Genomic DNA, 22,455 nt, shown 5'->3' on the forward strand with positions numbered 1-22,455 from the left:
AGATGGGGACACCGAGGGGACATGTGTGAGCTGTGGGGGCACTGAGGGGACAATGATGGGGATGTGTGTGAACCATGGGGACACCGAGGGGACATGTGTGAGCTGTGGGGATACTGATGGGGACACTGATGGGGATGTGTGTGAACCATGGGGACACTGAGGGGACATGTGTGAGCTGTGGGGACACAGAGGGGGACACAAACACGGATGTGTGTGAACATGGGGACACCGAGGGGACATGTGTGAGCTGTGGGGACACGGAGGGGGACACAAACACGGATGTGTGTGAACATGGGGTCACTGACGGGACATGTGCGAGCTGTGGGGGCACGGAGGGGACTCGCATGCTGGATCCACGGTGACGCCTTTGGGGACCCTGAGGAGACCCCGGAGCGCACACGTGCGAGGTTGGCGCGGACACTGAGAGGGTCACGTGCGACCCGGCGCGGGTGGGCGGGGCCGCAGGGCGGGGCGGGGCGTGTCGGGGCGGGGCGCGGCGGCGGGGTCCGCGCTGTCAGTCTGGGCGCTGCCGCTCGGCAGCATGGAGGCAGCGCGGGACGGGAAGGCGGGCAGCGGCTCCAACGGCCATGCCGAGGGCCCGGCGGCGGAGCGCGGCCCGGGGCGCCTGCGGGGCTGCCGCGGCTTCCTGCGCCGCAACGCGCTGGTGCTGCTCACCGTGTCCGGCGTGGCGGCCGGCGTGGCGCTGGGGACCGCGGTGCGCGGAGCGGGGCTGAGCCCGGCGCAGGTGGCCTACCTGGCCTTCCCCGGGGAGCTGCTGCTGCGGATGCTGCGCATGGTGATCCTGCCGCTCGTGGTCTGCAGCCTGGTGTCGGGAGCCGCCAGCCTGGACACCCGCTCGCTCGGCCGCCTGGGAGGCATCGCCGTCGCTTATTTCCTAGGGACCACGCTGCTGGCGTCCGGCCTCGCCGTCGCGCTCGGCTTCATCATCCGTCCCGGCGCCGGAGCCGCCGGCCTTAACGCCCCCAGCCTGACGGGCGCCGTGCCCACCAGCAAGGAGACGGTGGACTCCTTCCTCGACCTCATCAGGTGAGGCCGCCGCGCTCCCCTTCCCCCGCCTTCCCCGCCGGAGGATGATGACAGACCCGGCAGTATTGCATGCTGCAGCCGCGGAACACCCCCCGTTCCCCCTCCTCCCCTCCCTCCTCCGCCTGGCTTTCCCAGCGGCGCCGCTTGCTGCCCGGGTACCCGGTCAGGTTTAGGGCCGCGTGGTGCTGAACCTCTCCCTCCTTCAGGCTTAACTGTGGCTCGAGGATGGGCCGGGGCTTGCTCGGAGATCTGGGTGCCGGGACCCGTCTTTAGTCACGCCTGGAGGGAGAGCGGCTCCTGGGTGCTCGCTGCAGGGCAGGCATGGCTCGCTTGGCACCTTCTCCTGTCCCGCTGCCTGGCCTTGCCCGTGTCCCGCAGGCAGGGAAGGGCAGGGCAGCTCTCCACATCCCTCTTTCTTTTATTCCCCCACGCTTCGCTTAGTCTTCATACACAAATCATAGAATGGTTTGGGTTGGAAGGGACCTTAAAGCTCATCCAGTTCCAGCCCCCTGTCCCAGGCAGGGACACCTTCCGCTAGAGCAGGTTGCTCCAAGCCCTGTCCACCGTGGCCATCCAGGGATGGGGCATGCCAGCCTGCCTCTTACAGCACCCTCTCCATTGGTGCGGGCATGGAAATGCAACCCCATGTTTCCATCATATCCAAACATAGTCCTGGTATGAGGACACGATGTTAGTGAACTTCATTCCACCTCTGCACCTTGTAAAAGATCACCCAAACTAGCTAGAAGCAAGGCTTCCGCTCATAACCAGGTTGCAGTCTTGGTTTATCCTTATTGCTCCTTGCAAAGCTGTAGACTTCACCATTGTTTTTTTCTCAGAGCTGAGTTCTGTCCAGCTCTTTAAATAAGAGAGGAACACTTACATAAATGAGGCAAACATCCAGCCAGCTTTTTCAGTGCCGGACTTCCAGTTGCAGACTCTTGTGCTTTGATGAATCTTGGTGCAGAGCCCCAGATGTGAACAGCTGATGTGGTTTTGTTATCCCATGTCTGGCTCTGCTGCTTGTTCACATCCAAGCAGTGTTGAGCAGTCATGGAAAAGTGTATTACAGGTGCCTGAGAAAAGCAGTGGAATAAAAGAAAACCGGGTCTCTCCCAGTGAGTGTAGCTGAGGGGGTGATGGGAAGTGATAGCCATCAATAGAGAGCATGGAGGTTTGCTGAAACATAGGAAGATGAACAGCTTTGGAGGTAGTGAATGTTGCTATGAAGATGCAAACAGAAGAGCAAAGGGAGGTGACCTGCATACGAGCAAAGTGGCTGGACAGTTGTGCTTAGCAAATATCTTGGTAATTACAAAGCTGTAACCCTAACTGTGTTTACAAATCCATGGTAATGCCCTTTTCTTTCCCAGAGAGAAGTATATTCCCTTTGCATAGAAAGCAAGCTCTGCTTTGTCCCATTGGCAACCACGTGCTTCATGTCCTCAGCTCACCTCTTGTTCCTGACAGAGCGCGCTGAGAAGTATAACAGGGCAGTGGGAGTAGGTGGGCTGGCAGTGGAGTGACTTGGAGTTGAATGGAAATGTAGGGAGGTGAAGGAAGATTGCAAAAGAAAGGAATCAGCACAACCGGGATAGTTGGGAAGACGACTGCAGCAGCGGCTGCATCGGGTGCATCCTGGCGTGGCTGCTGTAGCTGGTGTTTCAGTGCTTTGTTGCCATGCAGCACAGAGTAGGCTGTAGCTGAGAAACAAGGCAGGGATGCTCCAGTGAGCTTCAGGCTGTGGGTAACATCTGTGAAGTTGGGAGCAGAAAGCAGCATCTTGCTCTGGCCTGTAAATGCAGGTGGAGAGTTCATCTTGAAGGGGTTATAATGGTGGTGGGATTGTGTCCTTAACTCCAAAGTAATGCTCATAATGATGAAACTTGGGTTAAGCATGTGGGTTGCAGAGGGATTTCCTTCTGGGAAGTGAAGGGCCAGGAGCTTTCCCCCAGTGCATGTACAGTGGACTGTGAATTCAGCTTTTCCTTGGAGCCCCAGGGAAGGGCTGTTGCAGCCACACTGTTGGGCAGTCCAGGTGTCACAGCAGCAACAGCGAAATCCAGTCCAGAAAAGATGTGTTTGGACACAACCATCACTGAAAGTCCCAGTCTTAGCGCAAATCCCCAACAGCAAGTGATGTGATTTTCTAGAAATAATATCTTTCTCCCTCTGCCTTTTAATTTATTATGACTTTTTTTTAACTATTCTTGAAAATGTGAGTGTTCTGGTTTGAGCACTGATCTCGGTCCCTGCTGTGGTAGAAGGTACCAGAGTAACCTCATCTTCACTTAACCCTTCAGTCTATTGGGCCTGTGGGGCTGAAACCTTTTCTTTCTGTGTGAGTGGGTCTTGCAGCATCCCACTCTTTGCTTTTCCTTTTCTCTCTTTTGGTCACGAAACCAAAAAAGCAAAAAAACTTTGGTTTCAGTTGTGTCCCAAGAGTGGCTGTGTCCTTCAGAGCTTCACTGCTCAGTTTCTGATAATGGGTAAAAATGAGGCACAAATGGGTAAACTGAGTCCGTCTGCAGCACTGAAAGCAGATGTAAAACGTGGACCAAGGAAGAAAGAGCAGAGGCAATCACAGCTGTGAGTCATGGCTCCTTCCGAGATGACACAGGGTGTCCTTTCCCAGGATGCAGATTTCTTCTGCTTTTGGGAAGGGTGTTAGTTAATGACCAAAGACATTAGTTTCCGTTGTCACAGCAGTGTCTGGAGGCCAGCTTAATTCCTGGTTGCGGTTTTCCAGTTTTCCATTTCGACGTCTAAAGCTTCCACATAAACACACACATACGCATGCAGGCATGGCCTCTGGAAAAGACATTTGTCTTGGGCTTTGATAGCAAATGAATGATTACTCACTGGTGAATTGAAAAGCTGTCTCTGTTTTGTTTTGTCCATTGACCATAACCTCTGGGTCTAATTTGTCTGATGGAGCACCTTCCTAGCTTCCTTTCTGGCAAGTGCAGGAGGCAAGCCTTGAGTGTGTCTGGCCACTAAACTCTGGGACATGGGGTGGGGACAGTAGAGCTGTCCTGGAGGTGCCTTTGTGCCCCACAGCAGGAGTGGTGACGGCCCATCTCATCTCATCTCATCTTGGGTCTGTCATGTGGGCAGATCTTGGAGCTCCCTAAAAGATGAGCATGGCCCAAGGCAAGGAGAGGCTGCAGCTTAGTGATCATGGAAGGGATCCAGCAATTCAGAGGTGCTTCCACAAGGCTGGTGACTTAAAAAAGCCAAGATCAACAACAACAAAAGAAGTGGGGTGTGCTCTGAACCCAAAGGGTGACCTTGGATTTCTTAAACTCTGTCCTACACCAGTGAAGAAGGCCAGGCTCTGGAGCACTCTTGCTCCACAGGGTCTTAACTGAAGATGGGCCTCATGAGCATCTCCAGAGCATCTGGCATGAAGAGCAGCTTGGGTGTACCAAATAGGCAAGTGCCAAGCACCAGCAGAAGATGAGGAGAATGGAGGGAAACTGGTTTTGTCCCTTACTCATGTGTTGATGGAGAAGGCAAAACAATGGAGAATAAAGAGTGCTCGCCAGCTTGGCTATGAAGTGGGTAGCAGGTGGAGGAAGATGCTAGGTGTGATACCGTGGGATTTGGGGCTCAGCATCCCCTTGGGTAGGTGACAGTTTGGCTCTGATCATGTCAGATCTCTAACCAGAGAGAAGCAGGTGAGGAGGAGAGAGATGGTGACAAGGAGGTGCCTCCAGCCACCAGCTAACACAGCCTATATAGTTTGTTGGAAAGCAGTTGAAAACCACCAGGGTCAAGTGTTGTGCAAGAGTCTATTGATTAGTTACTACTTTTGACGGGCAATTGTCAAGAGTGCATGTTTTGATAAGGTCAGAGTTTTGATTCAGCTCTGATTTTTTATTTGCTGATACAACAAAATCAGACAGTTTCACAGAAACCTATTGATCCTGTCAAAGTTTCCAACAGTGGGTGATCCTGGCAATTCATTCCAGTGAGGTCAATGTTTTCCTGTAATTTTGTACAAAAGACTTCAGTAGAAAATCTCAGTCATCAAAAAGGAACAAAATATTTTATAATATATTTTTTTTTAGTGGCTTTCTTTGCCCGATGTTGGGATGAAAACATGTTTTGAAATTGCGGGACTGGCTTTGGGAAGGGAATCCTGTTTCTAATCCAGCCCTAGTTGTAATAGTCTAGGGAGGGAAGGAGGTGGTAGCATCATCTGCTTTTTATAGTAAGGGTACACAGAGGTTCAGGTGTCTGCCCTGAGTAGGGTCAGGGTTCCTCAGCCTGCCAGGCAAGCCTGCAAAAGCAGTTTACATTTTATTGCTCCTCACTGCCCATTCTGTCTCTCTGCCAGCGTTCACCAGCAGTGCTGCCAAAGGGAGTACCCACAGCACCATTAGCAAGCCCATGCATTGGCTCTGTGTGCCTTCAGAGCGGGAGGGGAGGCAGGATGAGCTTGAGTGCAAGGAGAAGCATCGGTCGTGTTCCACTGGCTGGGCTGCAGAGCGGGTGGCCAGGGTGGACCGTGGGGTCCAGAGCACTCAGCACCAGTCGCTCCGGTAGCACTTGTTTCTCATAGCCTTGGCCTTCCTGGTGAGTCACTCAAAAGCAGCAACCATGAAGGCTCTGGAATCCCAATGTGGAAAGAGAGCAAAGCTTGAGGAAAGGAGCGGGAGATGGCACCTTTGTAGTGATAAATAGAGCAAGAAGTGGCTGGGGAACAGCTGCAGTTACACCACAGCACATCCCTGAGTTAGGCTTACCACTGGGTTTGCAGCTGTATCTTAACTCTGGGTACCCTCAGAAAAAAAGGAAGTAGTAAATGTTACTGTCCACTTTGTGTCATTTTCTGAGTCTGGATCCTCTCTTGAAGTATAGGGCGTCCTGACTGGGTTTTCTAGGAAGAACTCTGCTTTCTCATTCATGTGCTGGCACTGTCTGATGGGGTTTTTAATGAGCCTCTGAACATTTCTGCTCTTTCCTTTTGTTCTTTATATTCCCTGCCTTTTACTACTGACTCCCCCTAGTTACGGTTTATTTTACAAACAACGAAGATACAGACTGCACCATTAAGGCAAAAAAGGATTAAATGATCTGCTCTAAGTAAATACGTTTTCATGTTTCTCTGTGTTAAAGCAGATGCATGCACTCATGTATCTGTGCAGGACATGCATCGTGCACTCACGTACATGTGAAACAGCAGATGAGAAGGACTGGTGTGTGATACTGAATGAAAATCTTGGGACAGGAAAACACTAAAAGTACTGGAGCAATCCAGGCTGAGCTCTGGCAGGTTGCCACCGATGGCAGTGAAGTTGCTGTCAGTGGACTCCTACCACTGAAAACACTTCATTGAGACAGGAATAGGAGATAACGCAACAGTTTTTTCTAGGCTTCCTCACAAAAGTGTGTTTTCCTGCAGCAAGGGTTTTGGCCTCAGAAATGGAACGTTTTTGTAAGAGGCAATGCAAGAGGAATGCGTAGTATTTTAGGGTTTTGTTCTGCTTGCCTGGATTTCCCTTCATGCTTTTGCTGCCAGAGCAAAGTTGTTTGCAGAGCTCTAGCAGAAGAATTGCTTAGAAACAGTTATTAATGATAACCCTTACACATGCAATGAAGGAGTTCCGGTGCCATCCTTATCCCACTGGTGGGAAGCTACCGGGGTAAAGAAGAGAGGAATTTGACCATAATAGCAAAATTGAGAAGGAGGGGACCTGAAGCCCCTTTTTGCTTCTGTTAGATCTTGAGGTTTCCGTAGGCATCTGGAATTCACAGCAGTGGATGTTACAGCAAAAATACAGTGAGACTTCCCTGCTAAATTCGGGGAGTGATGGTCCCTTTTCGAATGGTAGGAAAAGCTTTTCACTGGAGAAGAGGAAAAAGCTGCATTTATCTAGATGTGCATGGGGAGATGGTATGACAAGCACAACATTCGAGCAGGAGGTATTCAGACCCTGAAACTCCTGTGACTTTCTGGTTCCTGTTTTAAGAGGATGTGAGATGGGTGGTTTCTCACACTGTGTTTCGCAGGTACATGAAGGTTTCCTGGCTCAGGCCAGCTGCCAGTTGAGCCCCAGGACACGGATGTCACCCTTGACAGTTCTCTGATGGGTTTGATTTTGGTGGGGGTGGGCTCTCTGTATAAATCGCAGCAGGCAGAGACTTTCCTGCCTGGTGCTTAATAGGGGGGTACAGTCCCTCTGTATCACTTACTTTGCCTTTCCACCACAAAGGCAGTTTGGTCCGTAGGTGGTTGATCCATCCCTCTCCGTGGAGGAGATCCTGGCAGCAGTGAATCACTGGGGTGCATGCAGCCCATCTGTCCCTCTGCTGTAACGTCATGCGTCGCTGGCTCATCTCATTCTTTCCACGTACAGCATGTTTTGTCTGTTTGCATCACGGGGCCAAGGCTGCCTGATCCCAGACTCCTGTGCTGGGCTCCTTATCACCCAGACTCAGGGTTTCCCCAGTGGTGTGCTCTTGAGATAGCTCACATCTGCTTCAAAAAGGTGATTGTGTTCTGCGGCCCATGGCATGGCAGCAGCAGGGATGGGGCCGTTAGAAACAGCAGCAACAGTCAGCAGTCCAGTGATACAACCATGATGATTTTCGTAAGCTCCATGTTCACATCTGGTACAATCTTTCAAAGCAAAAAAACCCCTTTCTCAACATTTGCAAAACCAGCTGGCAGACACCCACATTTAATTTGCATGCCCAATTACCCAGCTCATCAGCTTTCCTGTGTGCCGCTTCACCCGGACAGGAGGGATGTTCACACATCCCCATGCTTGGGCTGCTTGGGCTTGGGGACACAGTGGATGGCGAACACCAGCTCGCAGGGACAGAGCTGGGTCTGGGTTTCTGCAGCGGGTGAACTTTGCCTCGCTGCGCGTGATGAGCAGTGCCTGCAGGCACGAGCGCATGATGAGCCCAGGCAGGTCACCAGCCTGCTTTTGCCTCTCCCTGCAGCACACAGCATCCTGACCCATTGTTCTTTGTAGGTGCCGCTGGGGTGTTGTTGCATGAATCTATCTTAAGGTGAAATCCTGTGGTCTGACCCACCTGTAATTAAAGCTTAATTTAATTTGCATGCTGACTGATCTTAGGTGAGCAATGAGTGTAGTCTGTGCAGAACTCGTGCCTCTGAGACAAGCCATTTATTTCTTGGTTGCTTTTTATGAGCTGATGCATTTTGTTCTCTAACTCCAGGATTTGAAGCGGAGAGGAACAAATCATTACTTTATGTATTGCTGGGACTTTGCAGGCAGGTGTACCTAGAAGTTGGGTTGAACAAAACAGAGCTCCCTCTGAGCTGCTGAACTAAGATCCATATATTTTACTTGTTGGATTGTCAGAAAGGCTCTTTGCTGTCCTCAGAGTCGAGTCCTGTGACCAGTGCTCCAGGGATAAAGAGTAGTGAGTGCTATACGCTTGTATTTGAATAGCTTTAGTGCTATTCACACTTGAAGCAAGAACCTGCCCCTTGTCTTGCCGTAGCAGGGCTGGTGGCATCACTCAAGTATGTGCATTAAGTATATGCTTGGAGTTAAGGTTGTGTTTAATTACTGAGACCCATGACTGACAGACTGTAAATTACGGAGGGTTTGGTTTCTTGGCCACATTCAAACGTTGGAGAGCCATATTATTTAGGCTTTAGGATTGCTTCCTTTGGCTTTGTTTTGTCAGGACAGAAAAGCTGATTTAAAGAAAAAAATAAAGTGATCTGATTCCTGGTTGTGTTTCAGTCTTTTTTCATCTCTTTGCTTCTTCAAAACCCAGTCAATTCTTTCCTCTTATAAAGCAATCATCCTGCTGTGAAAAGTAGAGGGAAAAAAATATCCTCATTATCCCAATGGCATGTTTTCCTTCTTTTGGTTAGAACTGTGCATTGAGCCGGGCCCATTTCTGTATGTGATATTTTACTCCTGATAAAAGTAAGTTTGCTTTTATTTTACATGAGGTTTTTACCAGGTGGCTCCAGCTGTGCAAGTATTGATGCACGATAGCGGCTCCGTTGCTCTTATGTGACCAGTTAGTTCTTAGTGTCTTTGCAGCGTTAGAGCTCACTCTCTCACTTTCAGACAGACACCTATTTTCCCAAATTTTAATGGGAAAAAGTTGCTGTTGCTTTCATGCTCAGTGGAACATGGGCCCAAGAAGCCAAGTTATTCTTACGGCAATTTGGCTTTTGCAACTGCCTCCCAATACACTTGTAATGCTACAGATAGAGGCTGAGGTAGTTCCCAGCAGCCACTTGCTTGATGAAGGTCCATGTACTTTACCTTGCTGTCAAGGCTGTGGGAAAACCCTCGTTGTATGGCAGGATAATGGAGTTATGCCATGAAAAAGACCCAAGTCCTTCTCTGTGCTATATCTTAATCTCCCTCTTGCTTTCAACGACTGGACTCTGCTGCTCTGTTCCTTGCTGCTGTCTGGATTTGCACTTTCCATGTCATTCATGGGCTGATCACAACCAAAAGCCTGGTTTAATATTGGGTTTGTCAGAGTAACTGTGGCAAAATCCAGGGGGAGGTTGGCAGGGCACAGCCTGCAGGTAGCTGCAGCTTCCTCGGAGCAGGACAAGGAGCAAAGGATGGGAAGAAGCTACCCCACTGTTACTGCTCTGGGTAATGTCTTTTGTTTCCATGAGTTCTCACGCCGCCTTGATGCATTTGGCTGGGAGTATATTCAGTCCATACCCCTAACCTTCCTGCTCCCACCAGCAGGGTCCTGCTGTGACCCCAGAGATCAGCTTTTACGCCTATTTGCTTTTTGTCACAGCAACAAAGGCTGCCATTTGGGCTAGGGGAGCACAAGCTCTTTGCCTCATATAAGGGAGGAAAGGAAGCATAGCCTTAAACCAACTATAAAGTACAGCAAGAAACAACTTTTTTTCTTACATGGTGCAGTTAACCATTTTTCCTGTCCTTGTTGCTTCGCAGATGCATGTAACACTGGAGGCCCAGTGGAAATGGACATCACTTTGCATGCTGTCTCCTCCACACAAGCCTGATGCTCGATTTGTGTTTCTGTATGAAGGCATTAGCAAATCCAGATGTTGCAGCTTTCCATATGAGCTGCCCTGCATTCATCTGTTCTGTTTAAGCCCTTGCAGAAAACTGTGGCCCATGTATGTCAGTGTTGAGGGAAGCTGACCTTGTTGTATTGAGGTGTTGAGCTGTTCTAAGTGGATTTTGCCGACTGGCTTGTCCTTCGTGTTGATGCAGTGAGCAAAGTGTAATCACATGAGTAATGTTAAAAGTCTGCCTGACCCTGGAGCTGTTGCTGCAGCTGGTGTGGCTAAGCCAGCTTCAGTAACCACTGGCTGATGTATAGCTAGCATCGTGTCTGATTGCCCCTGGTGTCTCTACCCACATGGTTAGGTGTGGAGACAGGCAGGGACCTTTTTGTGTGAGCAAAAGAAGATGGCATTCACACCTCTGGAGATGCAGCAAGACGTCTGCCCTGTGCTGCCACAGTATCTTACGTAGTGTGTATCTCACTGATGCCAATACGCTTGCCTTTGCAGAAGGAACTCGGTTTCTGAGGGTAAAATCTTGTGGTGTGTTTGTTGTAGAAGTTCTACAAGAAATATTTCATTCTCTTGTTTGTATTTTACAGAAACCTGTTCCCTGCAAATCTTGTTGCTGCAGCTTTCCAAACGGTAAGATATGTGTGGGCTTCGGACATGAGCTACAGTGCACAGACAGACAAAGGGACTCCTCTTTTGTAGAAAAGGACTAGTCTCATAGAGTCACAGAATAGTTAGGGTTGGAAAGGACCTGAAGATCATCAAGTTCCAAACCCCCTGCCATGGGCAGGGACACCTCACACTAAACCATGTCACCCAAGGCTCTGTCCAACCTGGCCTTGAACACTGCCAGGGATGGAGCATTCACAGCTTCCCTGGGCAACCCATTCCAGTGCCTCACCACCCTAACAGTAAAGAACTTCTTCCTTATATCCAATCTAAACTTCCCCTGTTTAAGTTTTAACCCGTTACCCCTTGTCCTGTCACTACAGTCCCTAATGAAGAGTCCCTCCCCAGCATCCCTATAGGCCCCCTTCAGATACTGGAAGGCTGCTATGAGGTCTCCACGCAGCCTTCTCTTCTCCAGGCTGAACAGCCCCGACTTCCTCAGCCTGTCTTCATACGGGAGGTGCTCCAGTCCCCTGATCATCCTCGTGGCCTCCTCTGGACTTGTTCAACAGTTCCATGTCCTTTTTATGTTGAGGACACCAGAACTGCACACAATACTCCAAGTGGGGTCTCACGAGAGCAGAGGGGCATGGTGCAGAAGATACCAAAAGTTAATTTACTTACAGTAGGTTGGATTTTTGAAAGCACCTGATGCAATCAGACACCACTTCCATGGCAAATGGTTTGATTTTGAAAAATATTCCTCAAGCAAAGGCATATTCATAGCCTATTTCTGTACCTCCACCAGAAACGTTCTTTAAACCTTTATACTACAGGTGCTGTGTTGGGCAGCAGTGGCAACTCTGCTTTGTGCCAGGCTGCTGGGACAGCCTTCCCCTGCTTTGTAGGGAAACCCTTGGGTACATAGTTTGGAGCTGAGCTCAGAACAAGCTAAAGACTTTTAGGCTCCCATGCGTGTAAGCATTACCTGTTGCCTGCTGCTTTTATTTGCTATTTTTCCATTGTATCCCTTGCTGGATTAACTGTTCAGCCTGGCTTCTCTTCCGGCAGAGGACAAAGTGTGGTAGGGTGGCACTGACACCAGAACGTAGCATGGTTTAAACTGATGGGTAGGAGCTGTGGGGCTCCTAGAAGATTTTATTTAGTTTTTATTGCTTATTTTAGACATTGGGATAAACACTGTTGAAAACATTGCTATAGGGCAGAGTGATTCTTTACGGTACAGGAGCAGAATAGTAGTTTTTGCCTTCATGGTATTCTGTGGGTTTGTTTTTATATCAAAACTAAGGTCAAACTTTCAAAATCAAGTTCCATTTTTAGTGTCTATATAATACTGTACAAGTCAGTATGCCATAAATAAAAATAGGAGCAGTACAAAAATACAAGTAAGAAAAGGGTATTCTATGATATCTCAAGTGTCAGGGTTCTGTATGTTCAGGGTTGAAATAAAGAAGTACTCCTTTCCCCTGTGCTGCTGTTGTCACTGGTTGTCACATAAGCTTTTCTTTCCCCTACTTTAGATCTAAAGAAAGCAAGCCCAAAGAAGTGCCCTGCTTTTGCGAGGTGTCTCACTTATTTATCAAAGTAAACTGCTGCCCTAGATTTTAGGTATTTTACTGACAATATTAATGCCTGCCCTGCCGTTTCTAACAGTGAAACAGCCAAAGTGCCACTTGCCTTCTGCAGGAGCCAGTGTGACAGCGTGGTGTGTGAGCAGCAGCAGGGTGGAGGGAAGGACAATTCCTTGGCTGCTGCCCAAACCTGGTTGCTCAGGGGGTCACTGAGCACTTTCTCTGTCACCACATAGGGAAGGAGCCGCATACGCTGCGACTCCCTTTCCTTGCACAGGGCAGACTCCTTACCTTTCTCAGGAGGGTCTCCAGAAGAGGTCTTCTAGCAGTAGTCTCCTCCTTGTGCAGTCCTAGATGATATGGTCATAGTGATGGTCTGATCAGCAAACACTGTGGTTGTGTTTGTTTTTCTTACCTGCAGTATGCGACAGACTACAGGATGCTGTCCAGAAACACTACCTCTGGAAATGTCACATGGGAAAAGGTAAGGTCACTTCTTAAGTTCCCATACAAACCTGTGTCAACTGTGATATTTGACTGCTTTGCAGTCTTTAACCCTTTCCAGCAGTCATTGGAAAGAAACAAGTACTTTTCTTTGCATGGAACTGAGACGCACGCAGAGCAGATGAGTTACTCGCAGCCACACAATAAAGCTGCCGTGGACAGGAAACTCGGGCTTAGCCGATCCTACCCTTGAAACCTTATTTTTAGGCATCCTTTCTTAGACCTGATCTCACTTGATCTAAATTTTGATTAGTCACTCTGTTATTTCCAAATAACTTTCTGTAGACCTGGAATTAAACAGCAACCAGGCTGGCTGGGTCTGTCCCCCAAACCTGACTCTGCAATAACAGTTTGGGGAGAATGAGCTTTTTTCCACTACTTAAGGCTATTTTAAGAGTTAGTTGAGAATTTTTTCTTGTTGCTATGCTGCTGGAATTTTGTTTGAAGCGGTAACAAGTGGTCTGATATAGACAGAACATTACAAATAGGCATTCACCCCATCTGACATGCGTGCACAGCAATGACTGCAGAAGGGCCATGCGATCCTTAAAGAGTACTTTCTCTTCTCGCGCCATTGCATCCTTGGGCAGTAATTCCCATACAGCCTAATGCTGCTAAAAACCAAGTTCAGTGTGAAAGGCTATAACAGTGTTAAAAAAACTCTAAAAAATTAGAGTTTGCAGGGTGTAGTTATTCTTCAGGTACCTTTCATTTCCCCCTGCTTAAGACTCTTATTTACCTTCAGTGTCAAGTTGATAAGGGCTCTGTGGCAACCAGGCATCGATCAGGGCCAACCATATCCCCTGGACACAGACTTGGCTGTTGAGTATTTTTTTAATGCTTGTTCACAGCCATCACTCTTCTTGAAGATACCAGAATGCATCTTTTGGCAATTTAAAATGGGAGGTGGTTTTTCAGTTTTCGTCTTTCCTTTTCCCACTTATCAGGCTCCTGTTTGATGCAATATCAGAAAAAATACCCCAAGTTTGTCACCAGCACCTGTTTTTGCCAGGGGTAATGATGTAAAGGTTATTTCTGCTATGATTTTTCCAAAACTTTTCATCAGATGTTGGAGCAAAACCAGAGCTGAGCTGCTTTAATTCCACAAGACGCCCGACTGGCCCTAGGGAAGAAAGGACCAAATAAAAAGAAAGCATTGTCTCAGTTTTGTTAGCTCAGTTTCAGTACTGCTCTGACCATATTATTTATGGGTAGATGAGGGTTTAGTTTGGAAAGGAAGAGTTATGATTTTTGGATAATATGTAGTATAAATATCAGAGAGATAGAAGCTGGGTTCCAGGGAAAAAGATGCTATTCCTATATAATGTTTTCTTTAATCAGCAGAATACTTGATTGAAGAGGAGTAATGTTTTCTGTTTTCCATCTGAATAGGGTAGAGCAAAATTTTCCATTGATTATATTATTTTCCCCCTCGCTGGTTAATAGGTCTTGTCTTCTCTTGCTGTTGATAAGAATAGTGGGGCACGTAGATGTCTGCTCAGCCTTGTGGTTTTTGTTGTTTCACATGCTCCCTTCATGTTTACCTTGCTTTCATGGCTATATCCTCTCCGTCCCCTCAGCAGCAAGGTTTCCTGGGGCACAGACTATCTCAGTTCCCCATCTGCAGCACAGGGAAGCTGTGGGGGGACTCTGGGTTCCTCCTGTGTAAAAGTACACAAACCAGCGGTTGCTCTTCTTCCTCACATCACACGGCTGCATTCTCTTTTCAGCCGCCTACTACTGGGAGAGCTCAATGGCAGCAGTTGTTTCCTTGATAAGCATTTCATTTCAAGAGCTAAAAAACAATAGGATTTTCAGAGAAATTCAAGGACCAGAAGAGCTCCCTGCATCTTGCTACCAGAACACATGATTTAAAGCAAACAATAACGCATCCCATAGTTTATCCAGGAACAAAGCTCTCATTAAAGCTCTTTTTGTTTGGTGTCCACAATGCTGCTTAGTTTGGCAGCTCCTTTGGGGTGATGCACTCTTCTATTACAGTACAAAAAGGCTGTTCAGCATTGGCCAGTTTTAGGGCCTGGGATTGAGAGAATCTTCCGCTGAAGATTTACTGCTGGACTCTTTCCATGTTGTGCTCCAAGGAGGTGAAATTCCCTGGATGCTGGCAGATTGTCCTCTTGATTTGCAGGGAGCAATTTCTTGCAGTAAGTTACTAGTCTGTGCAAATGATGCACCTTCTGCCCACATCTGTGGTGATGGGAGGCAATGGTGAATGTTGGGTGACATAAAGAAACTGGGTCAAGAGAGAGAAAGGGAGAGCAAGACCTGAAAACAGGGACCTAGAATAGCCCTGGCCTTGTCTAGCCAGGGAAGTGGCATTCCAAATTAAGCACTAGGAGATTTGGCCACGGTTCTCCTGTGTGCCTTCCAAGCTCTGTCCTGCTCTGTGATCCTGTGTGCCCTTCACAGCTGGTGGGAAGCTGAGCTGAATCTTACAGATTCAGTACACTTCTGCCCTGTTCCTGAGAGTAGAGCTGTGAAAGCCCAAAGGACAGCTGGTTGCCTCAGGCTCGTACAGACTCACACCACTGCTTTCAGTGAGTCTCCGGTAGAAGGAGCTTATAAAGGACAGATGCTTTGCAAAGCTTTCGTATAAAGTAGTATAATGGAATTCCCTCCCAGTAACATCCATGTGGGAATGCTGGGCACTTCCAGCAGCTTAAAGCACTGAATTTCTGTTCCACAGCAGAGTCTGATGTATATGTTTTTGTCTGAATGAGAATCAAAAAAAAAATCACTCAGTGTCTTTAAGATTATTTTGTGTGTGTGCATGTGGAAAATGTTTGGGCCTATTATGGTAAAATTGTTGAATGAACCCAATATAAGATGTTATATTATAAACTAATGAGTTGGGAAAAAAACCAAACCCTAAAACAACCCCCCAAAAAATCCCAAACCAACAAGGTGAAAAGTTGTGTCAAAATGAGAACGGGTTGCATTCACTCCATATGCATAAAGTGTTTCTTTTCCGATGTAAAAACTTTCACATTTTGCCCAAGTTCCCATTTCCCAGAGAAAGCTTTGGTTTTGATGAACGGACGTGGCAGTGTTATTTTACTCCACATCGACTTTCTTCCTGTTAATGAATCAGTCCTATAATTTGAGACTCGTACATAGATTTGTGTTTGTACTGATAAATTGTCACTGAAATTCTTAGTTTCTCTTCAGCCTCATGGTAAGCTGTATCTCCTACCTAGAGTTATGTTTTGCCAGCAGAAGAGAACATGTGTGCGCCACGTACACAATCAGTTCATTCAATAAATAGAAGAGTGTCATTTTTTTGTCTTAACTTTTCTAAGCACAGAAGAGTTTAGGGCTTTCAGGGACACAAAATGGAATATAGACAAAAATGTCCAGAGAGAAAAGTGTTACTGTGTGCGGAGAAAACAGCACATTTATTCAGATAGCTTTGGAAATAACCTGTGCCTCGTTCTTAATACCCTGTTCATGACTGCAGATCTTTCAACTGGAATGCTGACAATTTAGCCCTGAACAAGTAACTACCATTACATTGCAGAGCTTATATCTGATTATTTTGTAGGTAGCTAATAAAAAAGCCATAACCTTTGTTGTTCGTAAACGCTTTTGTTAACAGCAGTTCAGAGTTAATGCTTTTGTGTATAACTCATGGTTTATCCCCTTCCCTGCAGTACTTTATTTCCCCCTGCCACTGAGAGACAGGCCAGGTGAGCAGTACTTCCAGCAAAAACATCATCTTGAGCAGGCTGGATTTATAGAATCATAGAATCACAGAATAGTTAGGGTTGGAAAAGACCTTAAGATCATCTCGTTCTAACTCCCCTGCCATGGACAGGGACACCTCACACTAAACCATCTCACCTAAGGCTTTGTCCAACCTGACCTTGAACACTGCCAGGGATGGAGCATTCACAACTTCCCTGGGCAACCCATTCCAGTGCCTCACCACCCTAACAGTAAAGAACTTCCTCCTTATATCCAATCTAAATGTCCCCTGTTTAAGCTTGAACTCGTTACCCCTTGTCCTGTCACTACAGTCCCTAATGAAGAGTCCCTCCCCAGCATCCCTATAGCCCCCCTTCAGATACTGGAAGGCTGCTATGAGGTCTCCACGCAGCCTTCTCTTCTCCAGGCTGAACAGCCCCAACTTTCTCAGCCTGTCTTCATACGGTTTAGCATACCAGGTTTAGCAGCTCAGTATCCCAAGTTCTTTACTCAATGTTCATTTCAAGCTTTTAGCTCAGAATATGTTTTTCTTTCTTAAGGTTGAGCCAGCGTCTACTTAAACCAGCCAAAAGGCCAACACTTGTACACCGACCTAATCTGTTTGAGAAGCTCTTCCAAATAAAACAACAATTTGACATGAGCTTATGCTGCCAAGGTGGGGAGAAAAAACACTGTCAAAGCAGTTGTATTTTTATGTAGCCACAAGAACACTCATTCAGTTCATAGGATACTACCCTGGCAAACCAGCTCCGGTTGTCTTTGAGAACTGTGAAGGACCAGCAGAGCAGACTGGTTTTTGTCAATAGGTGGATCTTGGTTTTCTCCTCTGTTACTGTGCAGCCGCATGATTTTTGGGAAGGGGAACGGGTATTTCTTCTATTCTCTCTGCATCTCCCACAGCTGACATGGACAGATGAATGAGCAGTTTTCACAGTTTGCTACCTTTCTCTACCCCTCTCCCCCCTTTCTGCTTCATAACGTTGGTTATTTGCCCTGGTTTTCACCTTGGTATAAATATTGCACTAAAGCAATGGATGGAGCTGGCAGTTTCTGAGAGCAGATTCCCATCAGAGGTGTCAGAAATAAGAGATGTTTGGGGCCAGCCCACTGCAAGCCTCTTGGAGGTATGATTTGTTTAGGCAGTAGAATATCGTAGTGTCAGCAGTGAATGATGCTTTGTGGAATAAGCAGAGGTAGGAAGTCAATATCACCAGTATCTGCCATTTATGTCTGCGGTCTCTCCAACACCCATCTTCTTTTATGGGGAAACAGGGGTTTCAGTCTTTTAACCACAAATGGATTTGGTGCCCTTACTGTTTCGCATCTGCAGTGGAGCTTGTTGTGAGTAAACTGGGGATGTTTGCTGTTCAGGTCACTGAAAGCACACATTTCATATTGAAGGGAATGAGGGAAGGTAGCGTCAGACCCTTTCCTTCTCCAGTGAATCCATGCCAGCTCATAACTAGGAAGGTTTGTATCTGGACTGTGTCCAGATCTTGTTTGGTTTCCTTCAACAAATAGGTTCTTCCTTCCCAAGGTAGGTTCTGCTTGTTGATTTCAGATCAATTGGACAGCAACAAAATGAAGTGATACCTTTGTTGGGTTTTGTGCTGGTCTTGCATCTAACAAACCGCCGGTTTTCTGCCTCTGCAGATCCCTGTCGGTACTGAGGTCGAAGGGATGAATATCCTGGGACTGGTGCTGTTTGCTCTGGTTTTAGGAGTAGCACTGAAAAAGCTTGGCCAGGAAGGGGAAGATCTGATTCGCTTCTTTAATTCATTCAATGAGGCAACTATGGTCGTGGTTTCCTGGATTATGTGGTAAGTGTGTGACTGCAGTGTATCATTATGTTTAGCTAAGGAATCTCACCATTTATCCATCTTTCCAGCTTTTTCCTACCAGATCTCTCATCACAGCAAAAGCAAATGTCATTGTGTCACTTGATGGGGTCTTTCCTTCTTGCTTGTGCCTTGTAATTAGTCAGTCACATACCTTAAGGTACCAGTCTGGAACACTTCAGAGGCTCTCCAGGACTCATTTTTGATTAATCAGTGGAAATGTGGGTTTCTACTTCAAAGCAGCATAAGCCGATGGCTAGCTGCCATCATGTGCCTAAAGGGACTGACCTTGAATGAATACAGGAGATGGAAGCAAGTGAGGAATATGGTTATGTGAAGGCCAGGAGTGTCTGTGCTTGGAGTGCACTTGCAAATGCAGTGTGTAACTAAAATCATACTCATAGCTTCATGCCTTCATTTTTCTGTTGGTCAGAAGGTTACTTTTAGTGACCTGAAAGATATCCAAGGGGTTTGAGAGAAACCCTGTTGAGTGCATGAGTACAGAGCACCACCTCTCCACTTGTATCAAAGTGTGATGGAGAACCTACATCCCTTTGTATAGAAGGGAGAAACAGTCTCTAGGGCTATGCTCTGAAATGGTAGTGCTGGCTATTGAGTGTTTGCCATTGTTGCCAGCAGAGCCTGAGTTACACAGTGGATTTTAAACCTCTGCTCCTCTTTTAAGATCTCCCTTGTTTTCTTGGGTAAAGCAGGAATTAATGTTCCCAGCAGCAATCAACTGTTTGTGCTTGTTTCTCCAGAGATTCTTCTCTTTTCCATTTCACATCCCTGAGAGTAGATATTTCCTAAGGTTGATCTTTTATTTTGTCTCCTGCTATTAATGAGCAAATCCATTGTTTCACTTACTTCCCTGTAGTCCAGACCTGTTTATAGGCTGAATGTTGCTCTGACCAATCTCACAAAGCTTTTGGCACCAAATAAAGTCTGTATGTTAGGAACTGGAGTGCACTGAACTTTCTCTCTAGGCAAGAAACCAGCAGTGGAGGAGGCAGGCACCTCTAGAGAGCAGTTCAGGCCACCTCAGCTGGGGTAGGACCAGCCTCCTGACTGGGTTTTGTGTCAGGTAGGGTGAATCTGGGCCTCAGAGCAGTATTATGGCTGGTTTTGTGCAGCTGGATGGGTCTAGGCTGCTCCTGTGAAACCAACAGTTCTAATACCTCACACACAAAACCAGACATATTCCTAGGGACAGCTAGCTAAAAATCAACAGTGGGACATTCCTTGCTCCCTTTCTAAAGCTGCTGGAAAAGCTATGAGCTTATCTTAGAAGAGGTATTTTTATTCCCTTCATTCTGCATTTTTCGTTCCTGCTATTTGCTTCCTTCCAAGAAGTAAAAAGGTTTTAACAAACCACCTGATTTTACACAGGCAGATCTCTGTTAGTTGCTGTCATAAAGGATTGAAAAATTCAAAGTCTCAAAGTAGCTTAAGTCTTTTGAGTGTAATTCCTTGGACACTGAATACTGATACGAGGCAGTTCTTGTATTCAGCTGATTGCAGTGCTAACACTTGAAGCCAATCAGTTGGTATATAATCCTTTACTTTATGGATTATTGGGACCACAGCTGGCTTTTAACACTGCAGTGCACCGTAGCCCTTACTTGTTCTCTTTCCTTACTTATACCTCTTGTGTCGTCCTGGTATTTATTCAAAGTCTGTCAAGCTGCATGTACCTCCCAAAGGATATTTTGGAATGGGGGAAATCATACTACTAATTAAAAAAGGCAGCTTAAGCTTGTATTTAGTCCCATGCAACAGCAGCACTTTGGTCTCAACTTTAGTTCCCTCCCTCATCAATGATCCAGTCTCAGCTCTGAATCAGTGTTCGTGTTTGCAGAGCTTGCACAGAGCCAGGGCTCAGCTAGATCTGGCTGATTGGGGTGCTAAGAAGCGAGGTTCAGAGGCAGTATGTGCAGAACTGGCAGAGGCTAAGTGGGGACAGGTCAACAGGTTCCCCATGAGATTTGACCGAGGGAGCACAGAGGGAGTGTGCTCACACAGGCTACGAGGAGCTCATAGAAGGAGTGATGTGGGTAACTTTAAGGCTTGCCCCTTTCCAAACCTTTGCATGTGTAACCATACGTTCTCAAGTTTTGTCCTGACTCCACAGATCAGCTTTTCTGAACATGGGCAGTGGATTGGAGGGAAGAGTGGGAGAGAAACCATTCTTTATTCCCTTAATGTACAGGCAGATCTCCTGTAGTCATGTGTGTGCCTGGGGCAGGGTTCTGGGGAGCTGGGTGATCTTTTTGTGTTCTCAGTCTTAGAAGCAGAAATCTGTGGAGCATGGACAGCATCTGTAGAGGTGCTCATACACAGGCTTCCCAAGCAGAACTCCAGAGGAGCTGACCCTGGGCATGAAGTGATTCCTGCAGTTCATTAGTAGATGTGCTGCTGTAGGAGCAAGGGCAATTCCGTGTTTTCAGGGCTGTTCCCAGCTGGGACCAGAGGTGTGGCTGTGGCTCGCAGGTTGGCCCTACCCCTGGATCAGCTCCAAGTGCTCCTGACGAAGGCAACATCAAACAAATGCTGACGTCCTAAGACGTGGCACGTTTCTAGATAGGGGGCATGGGAGTGTGTGTGTACGTGGCTGTTGGCTTGAGTGTTGCTCTGAAAGCCTGGTCACTTAACTTCGTCTTTGTAGGCATATAGCAGAGTTAGCTGCTGTCTTTGGCATGTGCATCCACAGCCTTCAGCTGCTATGGGCATAGCTTTTTCTTTCCTGCGCTAAATATGTTGTCACCCTGTATGTCTGCCATTGGAATGACCTAACTTCATACTTCTGCTGGTAGTCACCGTGTCTGTAAGATCCTACTCTTCCATCCCTTTCTGTGCTCCAGTGACATGACACGGCTCCTTTTTCTTTCCTACCATCTGCTGTCCCTTCAGCAGTGACTTTAACTTTAGGTCTTTGCCTGCCTCCCTGATAGACTAAAACTCCACACCAGTGTGTTGTGCTTATGGCTTCTGCCAGCATTTCTGCTTCCCGCTTGGCTTCCCTCAGCATTCTCCTAGCTGAAACAGAGCTCTTTCAGTTTGACACTCTTCCAAGCAAGAGTGTTAAGAGAAGCCTTCCAGATCTGCTTAACCTGTGCGTGTGATGAATAAGGTGTTACCTTTCACTAGAAGCAGCATATTCCTTAGGAGAATGCTGTCTCCAGGACAGAAAATGCCATATTTTCCAAGACCTTTTTGTTTGTACTTAATGACAGGCACTGTTTCTTTACACAGGTACGTACCTATTGGCATCATGTTCCTTATTGGGAGCAAGATTGTTGAAATGGAAGATATTGTGGTTCTGGTGACCAGTTTGGGAAAATACATCTTTGCCTCTATTCTGGGCCACTTCATCCATGGAGGAATCATTCTGCCACTTATTTATTTTGCATCCACACGTCAAAATCCGTACCGTTTTCTCTTGGGACTTATCACACCATTTGCCACTGCTTTTGCCACTTGCTCCAGGTGGGTTTCTGTGCTTCTTTGGGGATTATAGTCTGGTTACATTTGTCAGTGGAACCTGGTTATATCCCAACACCAAACTGTTTTGAGATTTAGGTGTGAGTATTGTTCCTGAGATTGCAAACAGATACTTGTGAACATAGAGGGCCTCGCTGCTGTCAGCAGCTGCCACACAGCACATACTGGTAAATAGCTGTTGAAAACAGTTCCTCAAAGTATTAGGACTGTAGCATGATGCTGAGTTGGAATTTTGGGGGGGGAAATGTGAAAGAATTGGCCTTAAAAATGATCCTGCCAGCTCTCTTTTCAGTTTTAAGTAAAGTGAGGGTCAGTGGTGAGGGACTTTGTCCTGAGAATTTCAGTTCTCCAAGTTCAGAAGGATCTGGAACAAGGTTAGGCTAATTTTGCAAGAGCAAAGCAGATGACATGGGTGACATGATTTAGTGTGAGGTGTCCCTGCCCATGGCAGTCGGGTTGGAACTGGATGATCTTAAGGTCCTTTCCAACCCTAACTATTCTATGATTCTGTGATATATTAGTTAGTGTAAATGGACTTCATATTGTTGATGTCAAAGATTTGGCCTGATCAACTTCCATTTGTCATATCCAAGCTGTCAAGCATTTCATTTACACTTCT

At 47.0% G+C, this 22,455-nt stretch overlaps 1 protein-coding gene across 1 annotated transcript in view; it reads left to right on the plus strand.

Moving 5' to 3' along the window:
* The first annotated feature begins 528 nt into the window (after positions 1-528).
* Positions 529-22,455, plus strand: part of SLC1A4 (solute carrier family 1 member 4) — a 28,352-nt gene continuing 6,425 nt past the window's right edge. The window contains exons 1-5 of the mRNA XM_057423483.1: positions 529-1,047; positions 10,657-10,699; positions 12,689-12,751; positions 18,151-18,317; positions 21,588-21,821. Coding sequence (XP_057279466.1) covers positions 542-1,047; positions 10,657-10,699; positions 12,689-12,751; positions 18,151-18,317; positions 21,588-21,821 — 1,013 coding nt within the window. The 5' untranslated portion in view covers positions 529-541. The remainder of the gene's footprint in view (positions 1,048-10,656; positions 10,700-12,688; positions 12,752-18,150; positions 18,318-21,587; positions 21,822-22,455) is intronic.

Source organism: Pezoporus wallicus, unplaced genomic scaffold (genome assembly GCF_028554395.1).
Source record: "Pezoporus wallicus isolate ANWC-B61680 ecotype Strahan unplaced genomic scaffold, APGP_CSIRO_Pwel_v1 contig_4191, whole genome shotgun sequence".
Taxonomy (NCBI): domain Eukaryota; kingdom Metazoa; phylum Chordata; class Aves; order Psittaciformes; family Psittacidae; genus Pezoporus; species Pezoporus wallicus.